The following is a 26,690-nucleotide window of genomic DNA, read 5'->3' on the forward strand; positions in this document are numbered from 1 at the left end:
TTTACTAATTATTATCTTTAAATTTATTAATTTAAGTATAAAAAACTAAAGAATTGTAATAGCTAGCTATACAGGGCTATATTAGCCTTTTATACCTATATTACACTTTTATGCCTAACTAAGCTTGCTTAGTTGGCCCCCCCCCGGCTCGAGCCAACGGGTAGTGTCTACAAAAGCCATGTTTCAATGCAATTGTATCACTTCAAAACATGCATCTAACACCAATTGCTGTGTTTGCAATTAACAATTTACATGCTACTATTATCATATGAGGCCATTTGACTTTCCATGTTCCTCGTATCATTACTATGTCAACCTGCCCTTGAACCCGGAAATCTTGATTTCTCGAGTCTAGATCGTCCAATCCCCCAGTTGCTAAAGACTGACAAGCATCTCTTAGTGGTGCCAAGCTTAGTTCAAGGACCCTTCTTCTCCACTCTGCCATGAACCCTTGAGACTGCCACCAGCCTCTGGTTGGAGCTCTTTTTGCAGCTATCACCAGAAAAGATGCCTATTGAGAGCAGAGGATCGTCAGTGCGCGCTAAGCTGTGAGGGGCAGAAGTTGATTAAAAAAAAGACCATGCACTTTTGGTCTGATAGCCGTGATGTAGTGACGGTTTATTTTGGATAGCGGTGACCTTCTCCTGAAACCCCCAAAAAGTCACCTTTTCCCGCCTCCCACTCATTCTCGTGATACCATCAGTTCCATTGCCATCCATTTGTTGGTGGTCGGGAGCCGATCTACAGCGCAACTTGACTCGTCTCTCAGGGTGCACAGGCCCGCCATTGGTTGACCGCTTGAGCGCTTCTTTCCTCAGATCCATCCCTCGGTCCCTCCTTCTCAATCCAATCCATCTCCGCATCTCCTCTCCCTCGCGTACCATCGTGATTGGAAAGTCAAAACAGAGGAAGGAGACGGAATAACCATTCCGCTCGACTTCAAGACCACCTCGTGGCCGAGGGACAGCTCCTGACAACTTCAAGAAATCTAAGGCTCCTACGGGTGATATGCTCCATTGATCAATTATATTTTATCTGAATTAGATCCTCATCATGCCTATCAAGGTCAAATCCAAGAAGCTTCCTGCCCCTCGCGAGGGTAGTCCTGTCTCCATCCGCCATCTGGACGAATACGAGCGCGATCTTCCCAACATTGGCGCTCACGATAACTTCAGAGATGTCGTCAAGAAGCTCTCACTGCAAGTAACCATGAGCTAGTATCAATTGGCACTCACTGATGGTCTGTAGATACTTTGTCGATGTTGTTGAACTACCAAGCACGTTTGAACAGCTGAGAACCACAGCTGCGGGGACTCCTCTACGCATCTTGGTGGATCACCTCGCTGCAACCTGCACCAACCCGGCAATTGTCAATGCTCTTCTGTATGTATTAATCCGAAAACAATTTATGGCGATATGTTCTCTATCAAAATCACTCCCAGTTGCTGCATCGTCACCCTTTTGTGGTATCTGTCTGTGCCTGCAGATGACATACTGTCAGGGGAGCCAATCACATATCTACTCAGCCCATCCTCGATCTGACAGCATATGCGGTGCAACGATGATTCGGAACACATTCCTCATTGCTGATGAATCTTGCTGACTGAATCTTGCTGACTGATCAAATCCCTACAGGGCTCTCAAATGGCATTATACATCTTCGTCAGAACACCGCACCCTGGGAGAATCTCGAGCAGATGCATGTGAAATCGTTGCTTGGCGATTCCTGACTAGGCTTTCTGAACGCGAGGCGGTCAATTACTGCCTTTACGAGATCCCCGATGCAGATGACGGAGATGAAGCTCAGGCTCAAGCTCAAGCGGCCGGCAATGGTCACACGGGCGACGAAGAGGCCGGCGAAACCGCCCCTCTGCTTTCTCATCTCCGCTCCATCGACAATCGCCGACGAGGACCAGGCCCTGCTGGCAGCAGCATGAAGCGTAACCAACTCCTCAGTTCTCTCTCCCGCCTGACTATGACCTCGGATGATGAGGACAGTGAGAACGAGGGTGACCCTACTTCATCATTTAAGAATCTGAATGCGCTCGAGATTGCTGCCATTGCTGATGCCAAACGCTTCCTCAGCCAACACATTGTGCAAAAGATCATTACTGCTATTTGGAGTGGTGACATAGTCTTCTGGGATAGCTTGTCTGTGCACTCTACAAAGAAGGTCCGGTTCTATAACCCTAGGACTGCAGACCCCTTTTCTCGCCTGCGTGTTCCAAAGTATCTCAAGAGTTGGGAAGTGCTGTTCTTCTGCATTTTCCTCGCCCTGTACTACGCTGTGCTCATTGTGCGAGACGAGTCACGTATTACAATCCCAGAAGTGATACTTTTCTTATGGATTGCGGCTTTCTTCTACGATGAGCTCAGCGAATGGCTTGATGCAGGCTCTATCTTTTATGCCACCGATATATGGAACCTATTCGACATGATCATGATCGCCATCGGGTTTACCTTTTCAATTCTACGTAAGGATTATGGTCTTTTTGACAAAATGATGACATGCTGACACAATTAGGTATTATTGGCATTGTTCAGAACAAACCCGAGCTGAACGACCTTGCATTTGATATCCTGGCCCTTGAGGCACTCTTCATGATTCCTCGTATCTTCTCGATTCTCAGTCTCAGCCCTGCTTGGGGCACGCTTATTCCATGCCTGAAGGAGATGGGCAAGGACTTCTTTAAATACATGGTACTCGTTGTTGTCGTGTATTGTGGTTTCCTGACCACATTTTCGCTCGTGGGTCGTAATGTCTTTGCATTCAAGTCCATGGCCTGGATCTTGACCAAGATATTTTACGGCTCGGCGCCCATCGGATTCGAGATAATGAACCAGATCGATCCCTTCTTTGGACCTCCTCTTATGATCATCTTCATTACACTTTCTAGTTTCCTGTTGATGGGCTCCCTGACAGGTATGCTGTCCAACAGCTTCTCGCGGGTTATCACCCACGCTAAGGAGGAGTACCTGTATGTGTACAGCGTCTACGTCTTGGAAGCGTCGACTAGTAACCGACTCACCCATTTCTACCCTCCTTTCAATCTGCTGGCCCTGGTACTCTTCCGACCTTGGCGTCTATTCTTTACGGCCGATGAGAAGTTCCGTGCCGGGCGTATCATGCTCCTCAAGGCGACTCATTGGCCCATTGTTGGCATCATCAAACTGTACGAGATGTATCGAAAGCCCGGAGCCGTAGAAGATGAATTTGCTGGGTTCAAGGGTCCATCGCGCTCTTCTCGACGCAACGGTAGGCACGCAATTGCTCAGAAGCGATCTGAGTCCAATGTCGGTCGCCAGACGCTTTCTCCTAGAGGACGAGCGAATGGCCGGAATATCGAGATGCGTGAGGATGATGTGGATGCGCCAACAGCAATGGAGGTACAGCTCACCGAGCTGAACCGGAAGATCGATCAACTCACTGCAGTTATAACGACTATGCAGGAGAAACAAGCAAGTGGAAACGGCAGTGGAAGCTCAAGCACAGGTACCACTCCCGCCTAGCTACGGGCTTTTGGCGATCGGGCCGGTCCTTGACAGCTTTGGAACATTGGAATGTCTGAATTTGGGCTCTTCTCTGATCGGGTCTCATCGGTCGAGGTAAAGAGTGGGTATTCCAACAGAGAGGCCGGCAGCGAAGCGTTCCAGAAGAATTGGCATGGTGTTGGGAGCAGCAGTGGGGAGACGGAGAGAAGCGGCTCTGAACATGTGCTGTGCCTGTGGATCAGGCCGTCTACTAAAAATGGGATAGGTACGAGTCGGCAACGACCCCACAACCTGGTGCTCTCGAAGAAGCTTGTATTGGATTCGTCAAGTTTGCATTGTTTATGAGATTATTAGGAGTTATGAGTAGCATCAGATGGAGAATTCTTACATTCCCTATGAATAGAATGTCTTTACCATTGGCAATGAATGAAATAGTGTGACTGTCGAGAATGGTATGCATAGTTCTCCTACTGCTTGAACCATATGAATGTATATATGTGTTAGCTGTAGGATTTGGGTATAGCTAAAGCCGGTCTATGCCGTTGGAGGAGCTGGTAAACGGAGATCACCCTATAGTTGCGGTGCCTGCATCCGGGCTAAATCAGTTCACTGGGGTGATTTGCAGAGTCTTTGAATTTGTCAAAGATAAGACCGCGAGATGCAACGAGATTGGGTGAGGAATACCTACCTAGGTAACTGGAGCTCACGGTGAGCGGCAAACGTCGGCGTGGGGAAGATGGCGTGTAAGTCATGGAGAATGGAGAGCATTGCGGGGGAAGAAGGGTCTAGTTAGTTTGAGACGGCTTTGATCATATGGCGGTAAAGTTATCGAGGCCGTGTTTTATATGTATATCGTTATGTTATATGTGACTTTTGGTGTTTAATGTGTGATGGAAGAGCTTTACTTTTGGTGTTGAACGTGGGCTTGATTGAGCGTGAGTTTTGTTGGCTGTTACACAATGCTCATAGTGCAATTTGGACACATCTCAGATCTGCTTTTTCTCAATCTCATGATCCTTTTACTCATTCAATATCTATCAGTTCTCCGGTATCAATCGTTAGTATCCGCAACAAGCCGCTGATATCTATCTGGGTCCCTTAGAAACTCGGCAACGGCTCCGAAGTCCCCGCCGAGATCGGCGCATCTCCAGACTCAGTCAGTCAGAAGAGCTTCGCTTCACCTAACTAAAACCCCCAAGGGCCCAAAGTAGAGCAAAAGCTCAGGCGGTGCCCAACCAGCGCATGGGAATTAGCAGCTACGGCTACCGCTAGTTCATGCAGTTTCAACGTCCTTCCACTGAAAGGGTTGCTTCGGGGTCTACAACCTCCCATTAGCTTATCTAGTGGTTTTTTTCTAGTTTTCCTTTTATTCCCCCAGGACGGAACCTGTTTTCTTTTCGTCATAACCCGTCTCCGTCATTTCATTCTTCGTACCAGACTTTGTTTGTTATTGTATTTCTCTCTCTCTCTATTTCTGAGCAAGTTACGGGCCATATCAGCACGAGAGAAAGGACAAGAAGAGAAGAGACTACCTAGAGTACCTAACTAGATCTTGGATCAACATGAAAGACTCTGATGCGCCGGCGCTGGTTCTCGCCGGGACAACTACGCCCGAGCAGATCACCACCAAAAACACATGGAATACCAAGAACTTGATATCACGGCTCGGCACTGACTTTGTTTCCGCTGCGAGCGCTGCTTCCATGGTAGCGCCCATCATTGCCATTATCGACCGGTCAGTAAATACCCTTTCTTTGCACTATCACCACTATCCATCTATCCATCCATCCATAAGCCATTGGTGTCTGTCTCTGAGACACGCCGACATCGCCAGTCTCCAAAAACTGACATCATGACAGCTCCATCATGGAAAACGCTTCCGGCGCAAACACCCTCGCAAACTCTGTCAAATCCTCCCTCCGAACCCTCTTCACCCGTCCACACACAATCCTCTTCTCCAAGCCTACAGCGCTCATCTTCTGCCTCTACGGCGGAACATATCTCACCGCCAACGCTGTCGACACCTCCTTCTCGACCGTCAACAATAAGCCCGCCTCGACCGTCACAGCCGGAACCACAAAGTTCGCTGCCTCCAGCGCCGCAAACATCGGAGTCTGTATCTACAAAGACCAGGTCTTTGTGCGCATGTTTGGTCCGCCTGGTGTTGTCCCTAGACCTGTCCCCCTCGCTTCATACACTCTCTTTGCGCTGCGCGATTGCTTGACCATCTTTGCGTCGTTCAATGTGCCGCCTTTGCTGGGGCCGTACTTGGATAAGCGCTTTTCTGACGAGATGAAGAAGAGAGTCTCTGGGCTCTACGCCGCGCAATTCATGGCCCCTGCTATGGTGCAGTTCATCTCCACGCCTATGCATTTGTTCGGTCTCGACCTATACAATCGTCAAGCGACTGGACCTGGAGGAGCCGTAGTGACGATGCGTGATCGATTAGATCTTGTGCGGCGCAATTGGTTCATCAGTTCTGTCGCAAGAATATGTCGAATTGTCCCTGCTTTTGGTGTCGGTGGTGTCGTCAACATGAAAGTTCGCAAGAACCTCATGACCAAGCTGGAGTAGACAAACTCACATCCAACGTTTTTTTCTTGCAGATTCTTTTGATTCCAGGCGTTTACAGTTACGAGGCTACGTGACTATGGTTGCATTTACTTGTTTGATCTTGTTAAGATCCACGGCATCAAGAGTTATTGTTATATCTCATGGTTTTTCTACGGATGGTGGTGGAATACAAAAGAGCATACGATGACGATCCATCACTCATAATAGACCTCTAGAACACGATAGACAGGATACGAGGCAGCGAACGGAAGACTCAAGACTGAATGATACGGTCAACTCGATTAATTGAGAAACTTCTTCAACGCAAGGTATTCATTCAGCCTTCACCTTCAAGTCAGAGAAATGCAATTGGTTAATTACAGACAAACACCATTGACATTGATATTCACGTGCATCGCTTACACAAAATAACACAATTGTCGCTTTCATTCATCACGCTCATGGGCGCTCTTCTTTGCTTTCCACCTCCACCACCACCAAGGCCAAGATATATATGTATCTTGCCTCCTCTGATCCTCGAGATCCTTGCAGTGCAAGCCTTTCGTGACCCTAGTAACGTCCGCTATTTGGAACCTATAGGCTTCTAAATGCGGCTTACTGGAACCACCTGATTGAACCTCCCCAACCATACCCTTCCCTTATACTGTAACGCATACCACGTCCACCAACTAGCAACCCTATATGCCGAATGCCCCCTCCAGGCCCTGCCACTCTCGATGAGGAAGTACAGAAGAAGATAAAAAGTCAAGGGAAGAAAAGCACTAAGCTCAGTCGTGTGATATCAAAAGAGCATTCAAAAGGCCATATACCCGCCTGAACACACATGTGAAGAAGAAAGTTTTCAAAAGAGGAGCAAATAGGGGGGCATGAGAAATGCCCAAAGTAGAGACAACGAGCGTCAGGTACACTGATCATGAAACTTATGTGTCATCCAGCTAATAAAATGGTATCAAAGAAGCATCAAGTTCCTCGCCGACGTGTCGTCATAAAATCCGCGTAGAATAAAATGGACAGTAAAAGGGGGGGGGGACAAAGAAAAAGAAAAAGAAAAAAGTGGTCGAAGGTGTTCAAAGTATGCGTGTCGTCCATTGGGGACTCATGAGAAATTGTAGATCCATCAAGGAAGAGAAGAACGCACGTTTTCGAAGTGGAGGGCCAGGGTCTGTACTGTACTACACGGGCAAGGGGTTCGGGAACGAGAATATACAACGTCAGTGCACACCCCAACGCTCTTCGGTGGACTTTTCGGTTTGGCTGTCAACTCGATTCCGTCCATGCAGCGTTACAATCAAGCTGAAACGCCGCGGTCGTCATCTCCAGTGAGTGGGCAGGGCAGTTCACACGGCCTCCACATAGAGCAGAAGCTTCTCGTTCCGCTGTAGAGCATAGTCCAAGTCGTTGTCACTAAGCATACTTGGCTTATCTCCAGTGGGCTCGTCCTTGTAAAACAGCTGGACCTCCTGACCCGCCGGCACCTTCAGACGATCGCAAATCTTTTCATAGAGTGCTTGGAATGAGATGTCTGTTGGTACTCGGATGGCGATGAGGTCTCCGTTGAAATACATCTTGATCTTCATTGCTGATGCCGGTTGAGCCTGGGCTTGCATACCGTTACCGAGAGAGGTCTGTGAGGGTTGTGACAAAGAAGATGGTTGTCTTTGGATGTCAGGGGAACCCGGGCCCATCTGATGCGCTGGTGCAGCCGAGAGACCATATGCACTGCCGTTCAAATTGTTCTGTGATCCACCAGCTGGAGACTCGGCCGATGACAGCTGTGATGCTTGTGATAGGCGGTACTCCTCTTCGTTGTCGTTCGGATCAATCTCGTAATCTCCTTCGCGGGGTGCAAAGAACTGTCTCACCAGGTTGCACCTCGAAATGTAATGGGGCTGGTTCAGCATGTTTTTCACGTACGCGTCCAAGTTATGGAGGCGTCCTTCGGTGATTGCATCTGTGACATAGTTGACTGGTCCAGGCATGTATGGCAGTGTACGCTTCTGTGTCCCTGTGTTACCGGCTTCAGCTGGAAATTCGGTCAGAAGAGCGATCTGGAAATCGTAAAAGTCCTCGTAATAGCGAGACAGCTCCCATTGTCGTCCGTCTTCTAGCAATGCTTCGATCACGAACCAGTACTTATCCTCTGCAAAGCAGTATCGTGGTATGCGTGCTTGTAGCGGTGCGTTGAGTTGTGAGGCCGGTTTCTGTACATGATTTTGCTGAGGTTGGTGCGACGTTCGAGGTTGAGATGCGTATCCGGCCTGCGCTCCATTCTGAGAAGGTTGTCGAGAATGCTGCTGTTGCTGAATGCTCATCCGTTCCATGCCTTGCTCAATACCCTGCCCAGGTTGTTGAGGACCGCCTCCCTCGAACTTGCCCAGTGTGATGCTGCTGTTCTTGTATTCCGCGGCCATCTTCTTCCATTCCTCCACCTTTGGAACACCAGCACGCTTTATGGCGTCACCTGGGTTTGCAATTGCCTTATCACTTGCCATATCACGAATCTCGACGAAGGAAACGGGGATGAGTCCTGGGCCACCCAATCGACCGATGGGCTTGGCTACGAACCACTCGGGGTTCGATTGTGCGATGACGATAATAGCCTCACCAGCTTTGGCTTCCAACTCGTCTGCTCTCTCCGCAGCAAAGTCGTACATGACAATTCCGTAGACCATGGCGCCTGTCTTTCCAACCGACTTCGAATTACGCTGGTGGCCCTGCTGAGGCACGGCTGTGGTGGGTGACATGACGGCTGGCGCAGTTTGCATTGCTGGAGATTCGCTGTATCCAGAATCGTGGTCGGGGTTCTTTGTCGGAGTGGGGAGTTGGCCACCGTCGGACTGTGCGCTATCTCTCTCGGTTCGGCCAAGCGCTTGGAAGAAGGTGACAGGGACAAGACCCCGGGCGTCAGGGAGAGCTGGATTACATGCTTCGTACCAATCTTGGTCGTTTTCGCGGCCGATAACGTGGAAAAAGTCGCCTCTCGAAAAGCTCAGTTCTTGGCTCGATCGTGCCTCGTAGTCGTAAAGAGCTCGAATGACCTACAAATTAGATTGGGCATCAGCGTCTAGGCTCTCAGTGATTGAAGTCAAGTTTGTCGTGCAACCATGGCTGTGCCGAAAGTGGCAGTCCATAATCGAATAGGATTTGAGGCTTGAGATTGGCTTGGGAGTGGGAGGCCACCAACCTTCTTTGGAGGAACAATGGCGACAGCCGATTTGGGAGCGACGGATCCTTTGTCCTTGTCACCTTTGATCGAACGTCGAAGAGCCTGCACGAAGCGCATAACTGTTAGTTTTTGACTCGAATATTTCTCGGGCAGCCAGCGAAGCCGGCGCAAGTAATGAGCGAAGACGAGCTGAATGCGGCGGGGGAGGGGGTTTGGCTCAGGCAGCTGAGAAGATGGGAATAACGCCTTGTGAGGCACGAGAAGTTGGAGGCAAAGCACGGCATGATACAACAGGTAGAGATATGGGATGGCTCCTCAGGCAGCTGCATGAAGACGGGAGGCATGAGCGACGGGAGGGAAAGGGGCGATGACGAACCTTCATTTTTGTGTAACTGAATGCCTCCTGGGCAGTTGCAAGTTGGGAAGTTGTGAATCGCTCGAAGGTGGAGGTTGTTAGGAAAAGGATCGCAAGACGAGACGACCTGATGAGCCAGGTACTAAAAGTATGTACGAGACGAGGGACGACGACACGACCCGGCGGGACACAGCGGCGGGCTGGGCTACCTTATTTCGATCCAATCCGATGTTTGGTGTAAGGCAAGGCAAGGCAAGGCAAGGCAAGGTACAGCATCCGTAGGCTGGCTACCTTAGACCTTACAGTGGCAGTACCTCTATTAACCGCTAGACCGGGCACGGGCAAGGCAGCGAGGTGCAGGACGGGCAGACACCAAGTTGTAGCGGTTGCAGCAGCAGCGCCGTTGAAGTGGAGGGGAACCTGGACCCTCCGAGGGAAAGGTAGGGTACCTTACAGCGAATGCCTGGGGTTGCACACACACGCACGCACACAAAGATTGGGCTGCGAGCGAGCGAACGAACGAGCGCGAATGTGAGGTACGGAGTACACGCCAGGGGGCGGAGTAGCCTGAGAGTGGGCTGGACAATGTTCCCTCGAGTGGATCGAACGTTGTGGAAGCGGGTTTGTGTAAGTTTTGGTTTGTGAGAGAGGCTGATGAGAGGAGAAGTAAATAGCAGTTGGCGGCTGGAAATAACAAGGGACAAATTTGGTGTTTGCTTGTTTTGCTTTGCTTTGCTTTGCTTTGCTTTGCTCTGCCTTGCTTTGCTTTGCCTCTTTTGCCTCTTATTGATGGCCTGATGACTTTGGTTGGTGCAGCCGTATAACTGTGACTGATCAGATACTCGGAAATCCAACGTCCGTGGATCTGTGACCCTCGACGCGTACGATAATCAGTGATTCAAGACTAAGGTAGAGGGCCTTCGCCTTGGGTTCCCTTTATCGTGATATTGACGCGAGCTTTTGGCGCCTTTTAGTTTCAACGGTAAAGGTAAAGTGGCTAATAAGGCTGGGCTCCTCAGCGAGAAAGATGGAGGGTAGAATTAATTAAATTCCCCTTGGGCTTGGGCTCAGGTTCTCAAGGTGGGGTGATTGATGGAGGGGTCGCCTCTGACAACTTGGCGCCCGCCAGCCAGCGACGTTTTGCAAGTGGTTTTAGTGGATGAATCTGACCAAGAGATGTCATAAAATGGAGATGGAGTCGAGAGAAGGGAGAGAGAGAGAAAGAGATGCGCAAAATGCGAAAGGATAAGGTCGTAAATTACCTCAATGACTATAGAGGGCCTGAATGGCTCTGGTTGGTGGTCAGTGATGAATGGTCAACACTCATATCCAATCCCAATCAGTACCTACTACCTATACCTTACCTATTGGGCTTCAAGCTTTGACTGAGCTTCAGCTATGTACAAGTACCAGCTACTACGACAGTTACGTTTGGTAGAGCATCTCTTGTGGAAGCTGACATGTTTGAACTAGATGAATCCTAAAAGCCGAGCTATTCTTCTTTAGCTGTAACCTCCCTCCCTCCAGAGCCATTGGAACCTGCCAAGCTCATCTCGAAGCCCTCAACAGTCTCAACTCGACAATCAAAGCATCCAATCCCTGTCAACGGCGTCAACTGTCAGTCCAGCGCTTACGAGACACCACAAACTGCACACGACAGCTTTCTCAGTGGGTAAAAGTGTGCATGAGATCTGCCACACAAACACATCCTCCACGCTCAAAATAGCTTTTTTACCACCACCTGCAAACAACCACAGGCAAACGCTTACACAGCCAATCCCTATCGTACTCTACCCCTCATACCTTAGTTATGTAGGTACAATCAGCGAAGAGAGCACATCGACCTGGCCTGTTGACTCGGGCCAACCGCTCAACCATGTCTCGTCTCATTCCACTCTCGCTCATCCCCGGGCCACGGTCATGGGCATGGGTGTGCGGACAAATGATAAATTGGTCAGGGATCCTGGGTGGGTTTATGTACCAAACTGAAAAGTCCCCCTCTCTTGTTCGTTCGTGATGCCTGATACACACAGCACAGCACAGACACAGACACAGAACGTTAGCTCTGGCGTTGGCACATCACGTCGTTGGTGACGCTAATACAAGGGAAATTTCCGCAGTGAGTTACAGTCAGTCAGTCAGTAAGTGACTCGAGACAACGGGGAAATCGTCGCGTAGTAGCAGGGATGCATCACACACAGTCATGGATGGAACAAACAGGGGGGCCACGCAGCGATCGCATTGCATCAAAGACTAGGACTGCGACCTCAATTCTAGAAATCGAGATGAAATGATTTGAGACAACGAGAATTAGTTTATGCATGCCATGTTAGTGCAGCATCTCGTCCATCTTTCTCTGGCATTGACTTTCAGATATCCCTGGTCAGGATTCGGCATAATACCACATCTTGACATTAATGCCAGTCCCTACCTACTAATCCAAGACAAAGAACCACCACATACCTCACTACGCATAAAGACACATCCACCTGACGCCGGATGTTGGCAGTCCATTGCCTCGTGTTTATGCAATCAACTGCCGCGCGCACACATTTCCAGAATGCTAAAGCATGGCTGGATTATGCTCCCTCCCTCCTTGTGATATGCTACGTTCCAGTCTATAGACCTTTGTTATTAATGGCTGATCTGATGATATCATCATACCGAACCCACTGTATGTATCAACATGCAAGTGAATACCTATACATGTAACCATCGGGTGTCTCCAAACTCTCTCTCTCTCTTTACGCGACATGTTGATCTTTAGTCTTCAAGTCATCCTCATTCCATCCAACTCATTCCTTGATCCAGTCCAACAACAAAACTCACCCCTGTCCTGTTCACTTTTAGCTGATAATCCACCGGAAGCGTCCCCCGCAAGAAAAACCACGATGGATCATGGCGCCGCTGTCTCGTCTGCGGATACCGTTGCCCTGGGTCTAATCTCGTGTGTCAATCTCCCGTTCGCTTCGAAAACGACGGTTTCTGTGCATTACCCGGGAAACATGACTCGTGAAGATCAGCTCCGCCTGTTTTGATGAAACTCTTTCATCCTTATCAAAATGCATGTAGATATGGATCTAAGTGTAAGTAGGTAGGTATGTCTTGGAAAACGCTTTGTGTAAGAACCTCCAAGGAAGCACTATTCTCTCCCTTGAGCCAAGACATGCTTAACTAAATCCTGTCCATCCATCCCGACACTTCGGGACTCCCTGACACCCTGCTTCCATGTCAAATTTTCTCCTAGGCCATGTTTCTCTTGTAGCAGGGGTTCGTCATGGTTCCCGAGTCTCGGAGCATAGCAGGTCATTTTCGCTATTGACATCCCGACCACCACGAGCTAGGCGATAGCTACCTAACTAAGCTAATGCCAACCACTTGGTCTCAAGTGAACGCGACGAGCACTCACATTTTGAGCATCAACTAATGCACCACAAGAAGGATTCAGGCCAGGAAAAGGAGAAGAATAGAAAAGGGAATATCAACTTATATATATCTACTTTTATAATTTCACAAAAGATAACTCAAGTATTAATTAAAAAATCCAAAAAAGGGGGAACGTCCTGCCAGACTCTCGTACGAGGGCAACACTAGTGTTCTTATCTCCACAGTACTTTAAAGGCACTACCAAAGGCCTTAACACAGTAATTTGCTATTTTACGCCTTGCAATAGGCGTTCGGCCTTCAACCCGAAGGGATAGCCTGGGTATGGTTGTCACAGACAGCACATGATTCTCAGTAATTTAAACACTATAATTTTTAAACACAGTAGTTGACGTCGGGACGACGACAGAAGCGGTAGTTATGCCTGGGATTCGAACGATCGATCAGTGAGGCCGACACATGGAGGGCCCGCTGCTGAAAGACGTTGCCAACTGCGCTCCGAGTCCGACCAGACATTCCCAACAGGGGTCCCTAAGTATTTGTCTTATATAGGTACTCTACCTCATTCACCTAGACAGATCAACGTCGACACTTTCATTTCATTTCATTTCAATAAGAACATCGGCTTTTCGTCCATTCGTGCAAAAAGACTGGAATACGATGAATTTCTACTTGCTAAGAATTACCAACCCACAACTCCCAGAAACGCCAAAACTCTTTCCATCAACCTCGTCCTGGTCACTGTTGAGGCCAGTACGCATTCACCTTGCAACGATAAAGCTGGCGATTGCAAAACCGCCCAATACTCCGCATGCCAATTGCCAATTGCCAGCCCCAACAGTACCAGGAACGAGATGATGTTGAGTTCCTGTTTGACTTTTCCCATCAAGCCCACCGTATCTAAGTTCCCACCCAACATCCAATTTTGTGATTTGTCGTACAGAAAAAGTGTCGCCTCAGTCGATAGAATGGAAGCTGGCTGGTATCGGGGCTACGGTTAATTGATCAAAGTCCGAGGCAAATCAGCATAAGAAACTTATGCATGGACCTAGCCCCAGGTGGTGCGTAGTAGAATGGAAGACATTTCGTTGCCACCTAAGCAGAAATGAGGGTATAAAACGCCGAGTCGTCCACATGAATGAAGACGCATCACAAATGTGAAAGTATCAATCATGTCTCGTCGATAAACACAACGACGGTCAAGTCTCAAGCCGTGAGACGTCGATGGAAGTCGCAACACAAAAAAGAAAAAAGAAAAGAACCCGAGAAAGAAGCAGTAAAGGTTTAGATCTGGCCCTTGATATCAACCTTTTGGAACGCCGTGCTACGCGCGCCCTCAAAGAGGGGACCGGCTTTCCCGGTCAAAAACGCGATGTAGTCTGTTCGGTCTTCCAACAAATGTCGACCTTGGTGATCGATGATGAACTGGGCTGCATCAGCATCAGACTCGAACCCGAGTTCCTCAGTGATGAAACGAAGTTTCACATCCGGCTTGTATCTGTACAATAGTTAGCAAGTCATGTTCAAGAAACCCAACAAGGATGGATACAACTCACGCTTTGCAAATATTGCACAACGCAGCAAGCCGCTCTCGAACAACAAACATGTCCATCAAGTATGCACCCATGTTAGGGGTGTCAAGGTAAAGCTGGAAGAACTTATGATAGTTGCCCAACGCCAATGATGATCGCACTTCTAAAGCATGCTTAATCGGCTTCTCCCCTTTCTCTGCTGTGGTTAGATCTGCCAAAGTGTCGTTCAATCCAGTTCGGTTGGCCGTGTGGATGAAATAAAGAATGCGATATGCCTTGAATTCAATGGGGTTGCCTTTTAGGCCCATGCCATACAATGACCGCAGCTGGGTCTGGCACTGATTATACTCACCAATATCTCCCTTCTCCAAGGCAATTCGGGCATGAATTTCATAAACGGAAACAGTAAAGTCGTTCTTGATATGTTGCACAGTCAGATCTTGCCTCATAGACTTGAACTGATCACAGATGTACGAGTAGTTGCTTTCCCGCTTCCACTTCTTCTTCAGAAGTTCTAGAGTCTGACGCAAAATGTGTTCAGGTCGAACCTTGGACGGAACTGGAGGAGCGGTAAGACGAAGATACTTCTTCTCAAGTACCTCGCATGTGCCAATAATAGGTCCAGATGAAGGCGGAGGCGGACTGGGCGACCTGAGCGACTTGTATTCGTTGTCGAACCGTCGCTTGCGCTTGTTGGCTTCCTTCTGGAACTTACTTGATTTCGGCAGGGGCTCGTCCATGGAAGCACGCTTTTCGGGGGAAGGATAGGAAATACGGTCCTCAAGTGAAGAACGCGAGTTAGTACGCCACGGGGGCTGGGAGTTGTCATTACTGGCAAAATCGGTAGATTTCCTCTTCTTGGAGTTGATGGGAACATGGAAACTCTGCTTGATATCCGCATCACGTTCGGCTTTGACTAAGGCCTGTGGGAGGGGCATGTTGTCCCAATCGAGCGTGTATAACGTGCCGTTTTCCTTTGCGGTACCGATGGTGCTCTTAAGTTTAGCCTCGATTTCCGCGCGAGACACGGTAGGTTCGTCATTTTGGGGGAGGAAAGATCTTTGAACATAGCTCCGAACAGATTCGGGCCATTCCACTTTGGACTTGGCTTGCTCAGGTGTCGGGGTTACACCATTCACGGGAGAAGCGGGAGACATTTGATGTTGCACCGGGGGCTGTGGAGGCACGTAGCCGGCATAAGGAGCAGCTGGCGCTGCGTACTGATTGAATCCTTGACGAACGGCTACGGGAATGAAGGCTGGATCTGCATTTCGTGTCAGGGCAGTCGGGCGGGAGAAAGAGAGGTCGTCTGCGGGCAGTCCGGGAGACAACTTACTCGTTGGGTAGGCGTAAGATGTCGGGGCGGTTTGCTGAGTTACGCTCGGCGCTTGCTGCGCTGGCCAAGTTGGCATCATGGCGTCGGAATGCTAGCAGTGCGAGTAGTTAGTTTCACAAACGGGTTGGGGGGGAAAAAGATGATGCCAGGCGGATAATGGCAGAAAGGCGAGATGATGATGAAGGGGTCCTTGGTGGAGGTAGGTTAGGTTTCTTTGGGAGGTATTTTCGTGGTCAGAGGCAGGAGACTGGCGGTGGCGGTGTGATCCCTGCTTATTCACGGAATAACTGTGCTCCGGTGGAAGCGATGCCTAAATCTCAGTGAGTGTTGGTAGTGTACGGATATGCTTAGGTAGGATCCGCTGAGTGGAAGCTTATCGTCAACAGTGGGGCCGTCACCTGGAGGGGGCCGATCAAGTCTCGCGTGCCTTGCAAGACTCATTTGATACTGAAGTACTTCACTGTAACCTTTGAATCTACTTGAAGTCGAAACAAAGGCCGTGCAATACCGACTCTTGGTAATTGTTCTCTGATTGGAAGGTTTATCAAGCGTTTGTCTCTTAGCTTGCTTCTGCTTGCTGCAAGTCATCATCCACTTGCATCATCGCTCATCCATTCATCAACAGCCACAGCATTCATTTCTCTCTGCTTCAGTTTCACCCTCATGACGGATGTTTCTGAAACACATAGACCTTACTACAGCACTGCGGCCCTCGTATCTTCCAGATGAGGTGCTCCTATTTGTTCAGGACAACGTAGGCTTGTATGAGGGGTAGGTTGTTCTTGGCGACTCAAGTTGAGGCTCTGATATTAACACGATGATAGTAAATTCAAACTGCCCAACCAACAAAATGGTCAGGTTTACTTAACCTCACATCGAGTCTGCTATGTTGATAAGCAGGAGCCCCGTACATACTCTGTTGCTTTGGATCTGAAAGATGTAGAACGTTACGAATTCTATGCTGGCTTTCTGAAGTCGTCGGCTAAGGTGACTCTGATACCAAAGCCTCCAAAGCGATCATCATATCACAGTCGCGCTCTATCGAACGCATCAAGCTCACAAAGAAATCTATCTGGATCACCAGGAATTTCTGAGTCTGCTTATAGAGCACCCCCTGAGCCTCCAGCTGTGACAAGCGCAACATGGGTCTGCACTATATGCAGTTTCTCAAATCCGGTTCCCTCGAACTTTGATCCTACTTCAGCAAACGCCCATACACCTCTACCGCCATGTTTAGCATGCGGCATCAAGCCGACCTTATCTCACGTTCTCAAAGCTGCAATCTCCGGCGCCAGCAATCGCTCAGTAGCCTCGCCAGCTCTGAATGCACCTCTCCCGTTACGGCCAGCTCACTTGGGCACTCGACCTCTATCTGAGAATCTGGACCAAAAGCCAGCTTCAAGCTTGCCCGATGCTACCAATGGTTCAAACTCGACTGCATCTTTCCAATGTCCTCGTTGTACCTTCTCAAATCATCCTTCCTTGATGACTTGCGAGATGTGTGGTGGGCCCCTGATTTCACAGAATGTCCCGTCGTCCATCCAGCAAAGCTCCACAGCCGATAACATAAGGACTGACTCTCCAGGGCCTGTACTGGACCCCACCAAAATCAATAAGAATGGGAGCGATGCCCCTGAGAGTGTTAAAATTTCTTTCCGGAGAGGTGGCGAGAAGATATTCTATGAGCGACTCAAGGGCTCTATGACACAACGTAAATGGCTACTCAGAGATGCGCCTCCTGTTCCAAATAGCCGAGCTGCGGATGAAGGATCCAAAGACACACCGGCCGGCACTCCCGGAGGACGGCAGAAGGGGGTTGGTATTGCTGGTCTGGAGCAACTTGGCTTGAACATGCGCAAGAACAATGAGTTGCTAATAGGCAGTGCTTTCGAGGATCTGGAGGCTCTCATGTCATCTGCTAAGGAGGTCATCGCACTTGCAGAGCGATTCGCACGGCAAACAAATAACGGGCAAGGCAACGCATCCGCTGAAGAGAACGCTATTCTAGCGGAATCGGCGAGCCAGCTTGGCCTGGTCACGACAAAGGATATTGTTGGCGGCGGGAGTTCCGAATCACTTTATTTGTCAGAGCTCGCCAGGAACTTGGCTGAGTTTCTCACCGATGACTCAAGAGGAGTCCTCAAGAAGGCAGGCGGTATTATAACGCTCGTCGATCTCTGGGCTATGTTCAACAGAGCTCGAGGCGGTGTCGAGCTCGTCAGCCCAGCAGACTTCGAGAAAGCTGCCAGACTCTGGAGCAAGCTCAAACTGCCCGTTCGTCTGCGCACCTTCCGCAGTGGTGTCATGGTTGTCCAGGCTCGTGATCGTACCGACGGCACCACAGTCAAAGCCATACTTGCATGGCTCCGCGATCTTCACGAATTTCCCCCTGAGCGCGAAGTGCCTTGGGACTGGCAAGAGTTTGGCAGGGGAGTTACAGCCCAAGAAGCTGCAGAACGCTTTGGCTGGAGTCTTGGTGTTGCAGAGGAAGAGTTGCTGATGGCGGAAGAACGAGGAGAGTTGTGTCGTGAGGAGGGATTGGAGGGTCTTAAGTTCTGGGTGAACTACATTGACCCGGGCGAGCATAAGAAGCATAAGACTCAAGCTCAGAAGGATAGTGATGAGGTTATGAAGGCATTGAAAGCAAGCGGATTGTTATAAACGAGGCAACGACCATGTTGGATTAGATAGCATAGACTTATGTGAGCCATTCACCGAAAATCAAAGAAACAAGATCAGATTGCAGGATTCATGTGGCATTGCCTTCCTAGAAAGATGACTGAGGTGCGTTTTCACAATCATTTGTAACCCGAACTCCACATTATTCGTCTACCGAAACTCCAAAAACCAAGTCGTCAACCAGTACTCTCTCATAAGCCTGGCGGTTTTAGACACCCCAACAATATCTCAAACAACAACGTGAGTGGAAAGATGTTCCACGGCCTCTTTGATGGATCGCAGCATCCGTTGATTAACACAGAATGGGCATCGCACGGGCCGGTCATCTTGACTTATAGGCTGTTCCGAAGTAATAGGAGTGAGGGTGAGATTAGTAGTCATTTCGTGGGCTGGTGTGGTCGTGTAACGCTGGACGGAAGTAGCACGCACGGTCGGTGTGGTCAGAATGCTATTAGGCTGAAGTCCTGCTCTTTCTGCGCGTTCACGCTCTTCCCGTACAGCCGCTGCCTGTTCTTCGGCAGCTTGTTCTTCTTGTTGAAGCTGGCGCAAGGCATTCTGTAAGACAACTTCAGGATCATCGTCGGCATAGACGGGCTGGTCAGGCTGGGGAAGCGGGATTGAAGGGGGATCATGTGTCATCATGAGAGGTGGTTGGGGCACCTGTTGAGGAGGGCCTGTCATTCTACGGACCACTTCATCGCGCACCAAGGCACATGTGTTGAGGGTGGGTTCGATACCAACAGCGCGTATGATTTCTTCTTTGACCGCCGCTGGACTTGTGTCAGGGGCGACGCTCATGTAGCGAGGGACGCAATCTGCCAGGTATCCTATATCTTCGGCGGCATTGATTCCTCCGTCCCCATGGCGGCGTTGTCGTCTGATCAAAAGTCCATACCGTTTCTTGAATCGATGGATCCAACCTGGGGAAAATTCAGGAGGGTTTTCATCCTTATATCGAGGCAACTGTCCGAATATTGATTTTGCCTTGTCACCAAGTTCTTCATTGGTGGGTTGGCGACCAGATGCTTGGACTTGTTGATACCATATAAGGACGAGCTTCTCTACATCAGGCCAGTTTCCGTAGCGCAGACGGGAACCCGAAAGTTGGGGATTGTCACTATCTAGACGCGAGTACTTGGGTGACAGCGAGTGTGACACGGTGGATTGGCTTATTTGCTGGCCATACTGAGAAAAGAACCATTCGATACAAGCCTTGTGCGAGGGACGGATAGGCTGGCTATTCGCCCATCGACGCAGAGCACGGCGTTGGTCGAGTGTTAGGGAATGTCTCTCCTTTGGCGATGTGCCGACGTGATCGCCGACGTGGTCAACGGAGGTGACATCGTGGCCTACCTGAGCGACGGCATCAACAGGAGAGAGGTCCGGGGCGGGAGCGGCGACAAGGGCCGGGTCGGTGGTAGCAGCCGACATGCCCAGGACGGCTATCTCCTTAAGGTGTGGGTTCTCGATTTTGGGGGTATTGAATTGGAGATGGTGAGGCTATCGTTGTATCCGAAGGACGTGCGCTTGGGGGAGGTGGGATGTTTCGATTAAGGAGATAGTTGATGGCAGTTTGGCGAGACAATGTCGATGGCGGGGGAGGAGTAAGCTTTGTATGGACATCACGTGATGTGTTGTCAGTGAATGGGAGGGCAGGTGCGTCAAACGGATGATTACCTAATGGTATTGGACATCGAAAATAATCATGATCATGACATTATAGAGATCAAGATACCCTTGAAATAGAGCCATGGCCTTTGTTTTCGTCTTCATATCAACTCCATCTGTGCTCTTGTAGTCTTGTCTCAGTATTATTCATGATATTGACTGCTCTTTAATGACCTCGATATATGCCTCCTCGATAACGTACTAGACTGAATCACTAGTCCTGATTGTTTCAGCAACTTTGATAGAAGCATGGATGTCCACAAGGATCACGGCCATAAGCATGCCAGGATAATTGGACATGGGGTTTCCTCCGTTTCGGCACAAATTTCCATGATACCTAATTAGAAAAACGCATGCATGCCATGATCAGTCCTCGCAAGAGGATAAACTCCTCGCTACGACGATTCGCCAAGACATATGGCTACAGTCATATCCAAACTCTTGTGAGCTGTCACTAGAGATTTATGCCACGTCAAGTATAAATCAAGAGCTCATGTGTCAGTTGGATAACATAACTCGGCCAACCGTTGAGAGTGGGTAGAAACGGGATGGACAGGAATACAACCCCCGGGCCGGTCTCGCACTGACTCTTTATTAGGTAGGTAGGCAGTGTAACGGATAACGGATGGTCAGGTTGAAGAAAAACAGAGATGCTGCTCTAATAGTTTCCTCGTTCGCCTACTCCTTACAAGCATTAACCTCAAACTATCATAAAGGCTCGTTTAAGCTATCCCCAGAAGAACTCGTCAGACTCTGAGAAAGCAAACTAGAGACTCGATTACATGACTAGCGGCTCTCGATATGTCCGTCAACTTCCTGATCAGGTATACCCGCTCTGAGCATGAACCATGTCGCCACTTGGCTGAGAGTTCGAGAACTTTGAACATGTGCGCACTAGTTTCTTCTGCATGGCGATCTGCCGATAGACTAATAAGTCGACATGTACCTACCTGACTGGCTAACTGTGTGATATTTCTGTTCCTCTACAGCCGTTTCAGTCCCCTTTCCTGCTTTTTAACATGCCAGACATTGATTGAGATAACGACTTATATGTACTGTAGGTAGTCGTCAATACGCAAACATTGCCACCACTACTCGCTACACATTCATTCCCTACCCTTGTCGTCGACTTGTTCCAGAACAACCAGAAGAATCCGCCATCATGGCCAGCACATTGGGAGACCACGATGGCTCCACGCCATATTATAGAGTTCCAGGAACCGCTAGATCTTCAACGGCTGCTTCGACGACATCTTCCTCCACAAGAATTGCCCTCTTCAACTCCCTCACTCCATCCAGTACAGCCCTGGTCAGCGAGTGTGTGGATACACCATATCGCCCAATTCCAAAAACCTTAAAGATATCTTGGCAATGGAACAAACTACGAACTTTCTTTCTCGGCAATGATGGCTGCTCAAAGATGTTTGCTGTATCAGAGCACTCTGGGCTTTTTGGCCGAAACTCGGGTTCGCCTTGTCTTCTCCTCCACAATGGACCAACCGGAAAGGACGAAATACTAGCAGCAGCTGGCGAGACGCTGCGGGACGGGTTATCTGATCCAGGTGTTGTAGAGAGTATTGTCAATATATCCGCAGCCCCTGGGTCAGACATCGATACAAGGGTCGCCACTGAGATCGTACAGGCACTATACGATGAAACCGAACAGTGCGTGGTATTCCGATGGGCAATAGAGACAAAGCAAGCAGAGACAGTCCAGGACTGCAGCTTTATTCGGGAAGAATTCGAGTGGTCTATGACGCCGCTTCAAGCGGCCAAGGATCCTAAATACTGTCACGAATTCAAGCTTTATCGAACTGGAGATATGAAGGCGCCATTAGAATACCTCGCCATGGCCTCGTGGAAGGAGGCAGCATGGAAGACATGCAAGATTGAGTTCTCTGATAAAGCAATGCAGCAGAACTTTGGTGATCGGTGGTCTCTTATGGTGGTCATGTCTGCCTTGAGGATGTGGCAGCTCGGTCGAACAGGACAAGCATCTTTGGAGTATGTATCGAACTGATTGGATACTGCTCATTTTACTTTGTATCTTAGCGTTGTTGTTTTTGCCAAAAGTAGAATCGCACAAAAGTGTGTAACAGAGATTATAGATTTAATCATGGCCACATGCAGTGCAAGGCTGTGAACACGGCGATAGGATTGTCTTCCACTTGCGCTTTATTACATGCATCGTTGCTTCGAGAACATGCCCCTTATGGAAAGAGTGAACAAAGAGAAAGAAACTCACATCATCAATACACGGTGAATCGTATTTCCATGCAACACAAAAGGGAGTTTGCCTTCTTTTTCAGGTCTAGGTCCATATGTGTTTCGTAGGAGATGATCTGCTGTATGTCCATCTGTAAGGCAGTTCACCAAATAGTATCAACACGATTTTCCATATCCATACGGGTCCAGGAACATTCATGTAGCGATGCTGATGTCTCAACGGATCCAGTTGATCGGTGTCGATTGATGAGGCACATATTGAACCGCGAAGCATGAACATGACAGACAGTAGAGTAATCAGTCAAACCCAGCCCCTTTTTCTAAAGACTCAGTTCAAGGTGATTTAGACCTCGCGTTGGTATTCCATAAATCCTCGAATTGCATGTGCCAAGTGAGGATACCAGTGAAAGGCACCATCAAAAGTCTCCAAGTGGTGGGATCGCACTCGTTGAAAATCATCGTCGCAACATGACAGTCGGCATTCCCTCAGATCATGACCATTACGCAGCTCCAGGAAACCTCAGTCCATAAAAATATGAAGGGCATTTTCTGGATCAGAGTTCTTTTTCGAGTCTAGCCAGCTCCCCATCAATCACAGTCGCACTTTAAACCAGCAAGGTATCCCCGAATGCATCACATGGGAAATAGTACTTCGTTATGCCACAATTGGCGAAACCGGCTGTTGTTGGTATCTGAATTCGGCTGTCCGGCTCGATGGACAGCTCATGTCTGCATGACTTATAAACGTACACCGCATCCAAACAACCATACAACCATCGTCCTCGATTCAACCGTTTAGTTCTTCTTGTCCTGCTGATCAAGGAAGTTCCTGGTATCGGGTTAGTCCATGAAAGCTCAGCATCGTCGGGTGAATTCGCGCACTTGATGAAGTCAGCCTCGTCGGAGCTGGAGGCGTTGATGGGAGGAGTAGCGGTAGCAGTGGGCTTAGAAGAGCCGCCAGAGAGTGCAAGCTTGGTACCGACGACGAGAGTTCCCAACCAGGCGATGGCGAGCTGTCATTCAAGTTAGTTTCACAAGTCTCCGGTCTGCGGCGAGCGCAATTGAGGTTGAACGAACGTGGTGACCGGCGACCTGCTTGCCAGCAATGGTGTAATAAGCGATACCAGCCATTGTGAATAATTAGACAAGACCGAAAAGGACGAATTAGGTGATGACAAAGGGCAATGGGTGGATGTTCGATTGTCGCGGTTGAGATAGTTTGCCGAGCTCTCAAATTCAACTTAGAGCTTGTGCCTGGAATTACAGGCCTAACCCAGAGTGTGCGGTTATTCTCCGGATTATATCGCTGATCGGGATCAATCGGATCTACGGAAGCAACGTCACTGACCCAGGCTACCAGGGTTGTCAACTTTCTTGCAGCCATTCCAGTGGGTACAGGGAAGGTAGCGGCGGGCCATCAAAATGGAAGCTTCTACTGCTCTGAAAGCTTGCTGTCGCATCCTTCTTTTCTCCAAACAACCTCACTAATTTGTTTTTGGCCTTCTATTCAATCTTTGAAATGTCTTGGTGGGGTAAATCAAAAGACCCCAAGCCGGAGGACAAGAAGAACGAAGCAGCTCAGATCAAGGACACTATCGTTGAGAAGCTTCCCTCAAAGGACCAGCTACCAGAGAGTGTTCAGAAAGCTGTCAACAAGACAGGAAGAGACGGAAATGTCTTTGACGACATAACCGATGGCTAGTATGTTTGTCTTCGTGAATGTGTAACACTAGCTAATCGAATATAGTGGCCCCGACTCAACCGACACCAATTTTCGATATGCTGCCTATGCCACGCGAATTAGAACAATTCTTTTATCTGCGCATCGATACGTTGCCTACACTTCGGACATCGGAGAGTCATTTCGCCCTGTAGCTCATCCCAATCTTGTTCGCGCTGCCTACGGTGTATCCTGGCTGTATCTTATCGGCGATGTCTCGTACGAAGGTTACAAGTCATACTGGCACAATCAGCGTGTGTTGAACCCTAAGGTGCAACTCTCTCCTCGACAAGAGAAGGTTACCGGCCTTCCTGCCACCGAGACACGCCTGATCGAGCCGGGTACGGTGCCACCGCTCGAAGACTATCGCACTGTCATGGTCCAGCGCGCAATCTTCCAGAGTGTCGCCAGTATGGGACTGCCCGCTTTCACTATTCATAGTGTTGTGAGGTATTCTGGCCGAGCCATGAAGAACATGAAGAACCAGGCCATCAGGACTTGGGCTCCAATTGGTCTGGGCCTCGCAGTGGTTCCCTTCCTCCCAGCTATGTTCGACGAGCCTGTCGAGAACGCGGTTGAATGGGCGTTCCATAAAGGATTCGAGACATTTGGAGGTAAGGCCGCAGTCGGCAATGCGCCTACGACGGGTCGCGAGGATTTACTGGCCAAGAGGCCAAAGGAGAAGGAACTGTAATACAAGGCTTTGCACCACAAACTTGGCGTTCTGGAATGTGGAAGGCGCGCAACTCATGATTTAATGTTCGATCAATGTATAGGAATATTGTTTGCGACACAAAGTCGGTCACTAACTTATACCAATCCAATTATGCAACAGAACTCCGTGGTGGGGAGCAGACCCCGCGATGAACCTGGGCCCTGGAAGTGGCTGTGCGCCGCCAACAGAGCTTATAAGTCATTAACGAGCCTGTGATTCTTACTCGTGATTTATGTACATGATTCACAAAAGCCCGACGGATTCTTGGCCTGTTCTTCGCTCTACTGCAAGCGCGCCTCATTCATTTTGTCTTTTGACGTGTCAAAGCTTGTGGCACACTCGTTCGTAATCTGCCAAGCTTGGTCATACGCGGACCCTTCCAGACGTTTCCTCGCCGCCGCCTTTTGGATCTTTCATCTTCATACGAGCACTTGCGACAACACCTCTGCCTACGGGTAACACCAACTTTTCAATATTTTTCAATACGAAACATCTTCACCATGTCGCCATCAAACACGCCAGAAGCTCGAGACACCAGCTACGTCGAGATGCACGACAAAAACGAAGCTGCGCTGATCGGCAAGCACTGCGAATATGACTACTGCAACCAACTCGATTTTCTCCCTTTCTTCTGTCAGTCATGCCGGAAAACATTCTGTCTCGATCACCGAAGCGAAGGGGCACATAAATGTACAAATCCCGGTGCGTGGGCGGAACGAAAGCGCCAGAGAGAGCTTGCGCAGCCAAGCATTGGACAAGGAAAGATTCTAAGGGACAAGGTGTCCCAAAAGCCTTGCGCATCGCCCGAATGCAAGACCACAATCGGCACATCTTTGACGCCTGGTGTACATTGTCAAACGTGTAACCGAGATTACTGCCTGAAGCATCGTCTAAAGGAGGACCACAATTGCAGTAACCTGATACCCATCGGAGCTCGGCCTATGCAATTCGATGTTGGTCAGAAGACAAAGACGGCATTCGACAAACTGCGCGCATGGGGTACAGCAAAGAAAGAGCAAGCTGGCAGAGCTTTGCCCAAACCAAAGCCAAGCTCTGCCTCGGCACGTATCATTGCTGTAAACAACCTGAAGAAGACAGCCAAGGGCGACGACAAGACACCTGTCGAGAAGAGAGTGTATATCTATGTGGAAGCTGAAGCAGAAACAGCAAAAGCCAAGTTTCCCAAGGGGGAGTTCTTCTACAACAAGGATTGGGTTGTGGGCCGAGTTCTGGATGCTGCAGCAAGGAGCCTGCAGGTACAAAACATCAACAACCAAAGCTCAGATGAGAAGGACAAGCTTCGCGTCTTCCACGTTGAAGGAGGCAGAATTTTGGAGTATAACGAAAAGGTTGGAACGGCGTTGCAGAGTGGAAATACTGTGGTTTTGTTGCGTGGCGTTGGACCAGCTACCCCAGACCTGATTGAGGCGTGAGCGTTGTTTTATGGAGTACTACCTACCTATAGAGATGCATGGCCTGGCGTTGGGCAATTTGATACCAAGAGTAATGATATCAATATTTTTGTTTACTGAGAGAGTGGTCTCATACTCTATTCGTGGTTTTCAATCAGTTCATCTGTGTTCCAATACGAGAGTGAGAGTATCCAATTGCCGTCGAACATCCTCCTACAGTGATTTGTACGTCTTCTACCAAAGATCTCAAAGTCAAGAGCCCTGCAGGTGTTATTTGGTGAATATGAAATCTTAATTGCATCACTTAGATTTTTGAACAAATTACCATTTTGCTTACTGATACGATTGGCTTCACACAAGTTCATGCTGCCTCTTTAATCGAACCACGTGATTGCGCGTCTGCCTCCCGTGCTCCCATCTTCTATGACGAA

The 26,690-nt window shown here is 49.1% G+C and overlaps 10 protein-coding genes across 10 annotated transcripts; 6 read left to right on the forward strand and 4 right to left on the reverse strand.

The window, feature by feature from the left end:
- Positions 1–1,053: 1,053 nt before the first annotated feature.
- Positions 1,054–3,510, forward strand: FSUBG_11508 (calcium channel YVC1; the record flags this gene model as incomplete). The annotated part of the gene is made up of 4 exons (XM_036676198.1): positions 1,054–1,203; positions 1,292–1,383; positions 1,636–2,474; positions 2,525–3,510. 4 exons carry the CDS (start codon positions 1,054–1,056, stop codon positions 3,508–3,510), a joined length of 2,067 nt encoding a protein of 688 aa, XP_036532990.1.
- A 1,544-nt stretch (positions 3,511–5,054) lies between these two features.
- On the forward strand, positions 5,055–6,066 carry FSUBG_11509 (uncharacterized protein; the record flags this gene model as incomplete). Its single annotated transcript, XM_036676199.1, has 2 exons — positions 5,055–5,227; positions 5,352–6,066. 2 exons carry the CDS (start codon positions 5,055–5,057, stop codon positions 6,064–6,066), a joined length of 888 nt encoding a protein of 295 aa, XP_036532991.1.
- A 1,337-nt stretch (positions 6,067–7,403) lies between these two features.
- FSUBG_11510 (bud emergence 1) lies at positions 7,404–9,349 on the reverse strand (the record flags this gene model as incomplete). The annotated part of the gene is made up of 2 exons (XM_036676201.1): positions 7,404–9,104; positions 9,251–9,349. The coding sequence occupies 2 exons, from the start codon at positions 9,347–9,349 to the stop codon at positions 7,404–7,406; spliced, it is 1,800 nt and encodes a 599-aa protein (XP_036532992.1).
- Positions 9,350–14,255: 4,906 nt separating this feature from the next.
- On the reverse strand, positions 14,256–15,918 carry FSUBG_11511 (leucine permease transcriptional regulator; the record flags this gene model as incomplete). The annotated part of the gene is made up of 2 exons (XM_036676202.1): positions 14,256–14,469; positions 14,528–15,918. 2 exons carry the CDS (start codon positions 15,916–15,918, stop codon positions 14,256–14,258), a joined length of 1,605 nt encoding a protein of 534 aa, XP_036532993.1.
- A 591-nt stretch (positions 15,919–16,509) lies between these two features.
- FSUBG_11512 (VPS36-like protein) lies at positions 16,510–18,500 on the forward strand (the record flags this gene model as incomplete). The annotated part of the gene is made up of 2 exons (XM_036676203.1): positions 16,510–16,610; positions 16,664–18,500. 2 exons carry the CDS (start codon positions 16,510–16,512, stop codon positions 18,498–18,500), a joined length of 1,938 nt encoding a protein of 645 aa, XP_036532994.1.
- A 246-nt stretch (positions 18,501–18,746) lies between these two features.
- FSUBG_11513 (CENP-B 1) lies at positions 18,747–19,949 on the reverse strand (the record flags this gene model as incomplete). The annotated part of the gene is made up of 1 exon (XM_036676204.1): positions 18,747–19,949. The coding sequence occupies one exon, from the start codon at positions 19,947–19,949 to the stop codon at positions 18,747–18,749; it is 1,203 nt and encodes a 400-aa protein (XP_036532995.1).
- A 1,399-nt stretch (positions 19,950–21,348) lies between these two features.
- Positions 21,349–22,206, forward strand: FSUBG_11514 (uncharacterized protein; the record flags this gene model as incomplete). Its single annotated transcript, XM_036676205.1, has 1 exon — positions 21,349–22,206. One exon carries the CDS (start codon positions 21,349–21,351, stop codon positions 22,204–22,206), a length of 858 nt encoding a protein of 285 aa, XP_036532996.1.
- Positions 22,207–23,207: 1,001 nt separating this feature from the next.
- FSUBG_11515 (uncharacterized protein) lies at positions 23,208–23,543 on the reverse strand (the record flags this gene model as incomplete). The annotated part of the gene is made up of 3 exons (XM_036676206.1): positions 23,208–23,241; positions 23,295–23,425; positions 23,490–23,543. The coding sequence occupies 3 exons, from the start codon at positions 23,541–23,543 to the stop codon at positions 23,208–23,210; spliced, it is 219 nt and encodes a 72-aa protein (XP_036532997.1).
- Positions 23,544–23,931: 388 nt separating this feature from the next.
- Positions 23,932–24,826, forward strand: FSUBG_11516 (mitochondrial fission process 1; the record flags this gene model as incomplete). Its single annotated transcript, XM_036676207.1, has 2 exons — positions 23,932–24,113; positions 24,160–24,826. The coding sequence occupies 2 exons, from the start codon at positions 23,932–23,934 to the stop codon at positions 24,824–24,826; spliced, it is 849 nt and encodes a 282-aa protein (XP_036532998.1).
- Positions 24,827–25,347: 521 nt separating this feature from the next.
- FSUBG_11517 (Zn-finger) lies at positions 25,348–26,280 on the forward strand (the record flags this gene model as incomplete). Its single annotated transcript, XM_036676208.1, has 1 exon — positions 25,348–26,280. The coding sequence occupies one exon, from the start codon at positions 25,348–25,350 to the stop codon at positions 26,278–26,280; it is 933 nt and encodes a 310-aa protein (XP_036532999.1).
- Between the last annotated feature and the right edge of the window lie 410 nt (positions 26,281–26,690).

Source organism: Fusarium subglutinans (genome assembly GCF_013396075.1).
Source record: "Fusarium subglutinans strain NRRL 66333 chromosome Unknown NRRL66333_c0000220, whole genome shotgun sequence".
Lineage (NCBI taxonomy): Eukaryota > Fungi > Ascomycota > Sordariomycetes > Hypocreales > Nectriaceae > Fusarium > Fusarium subglutinans.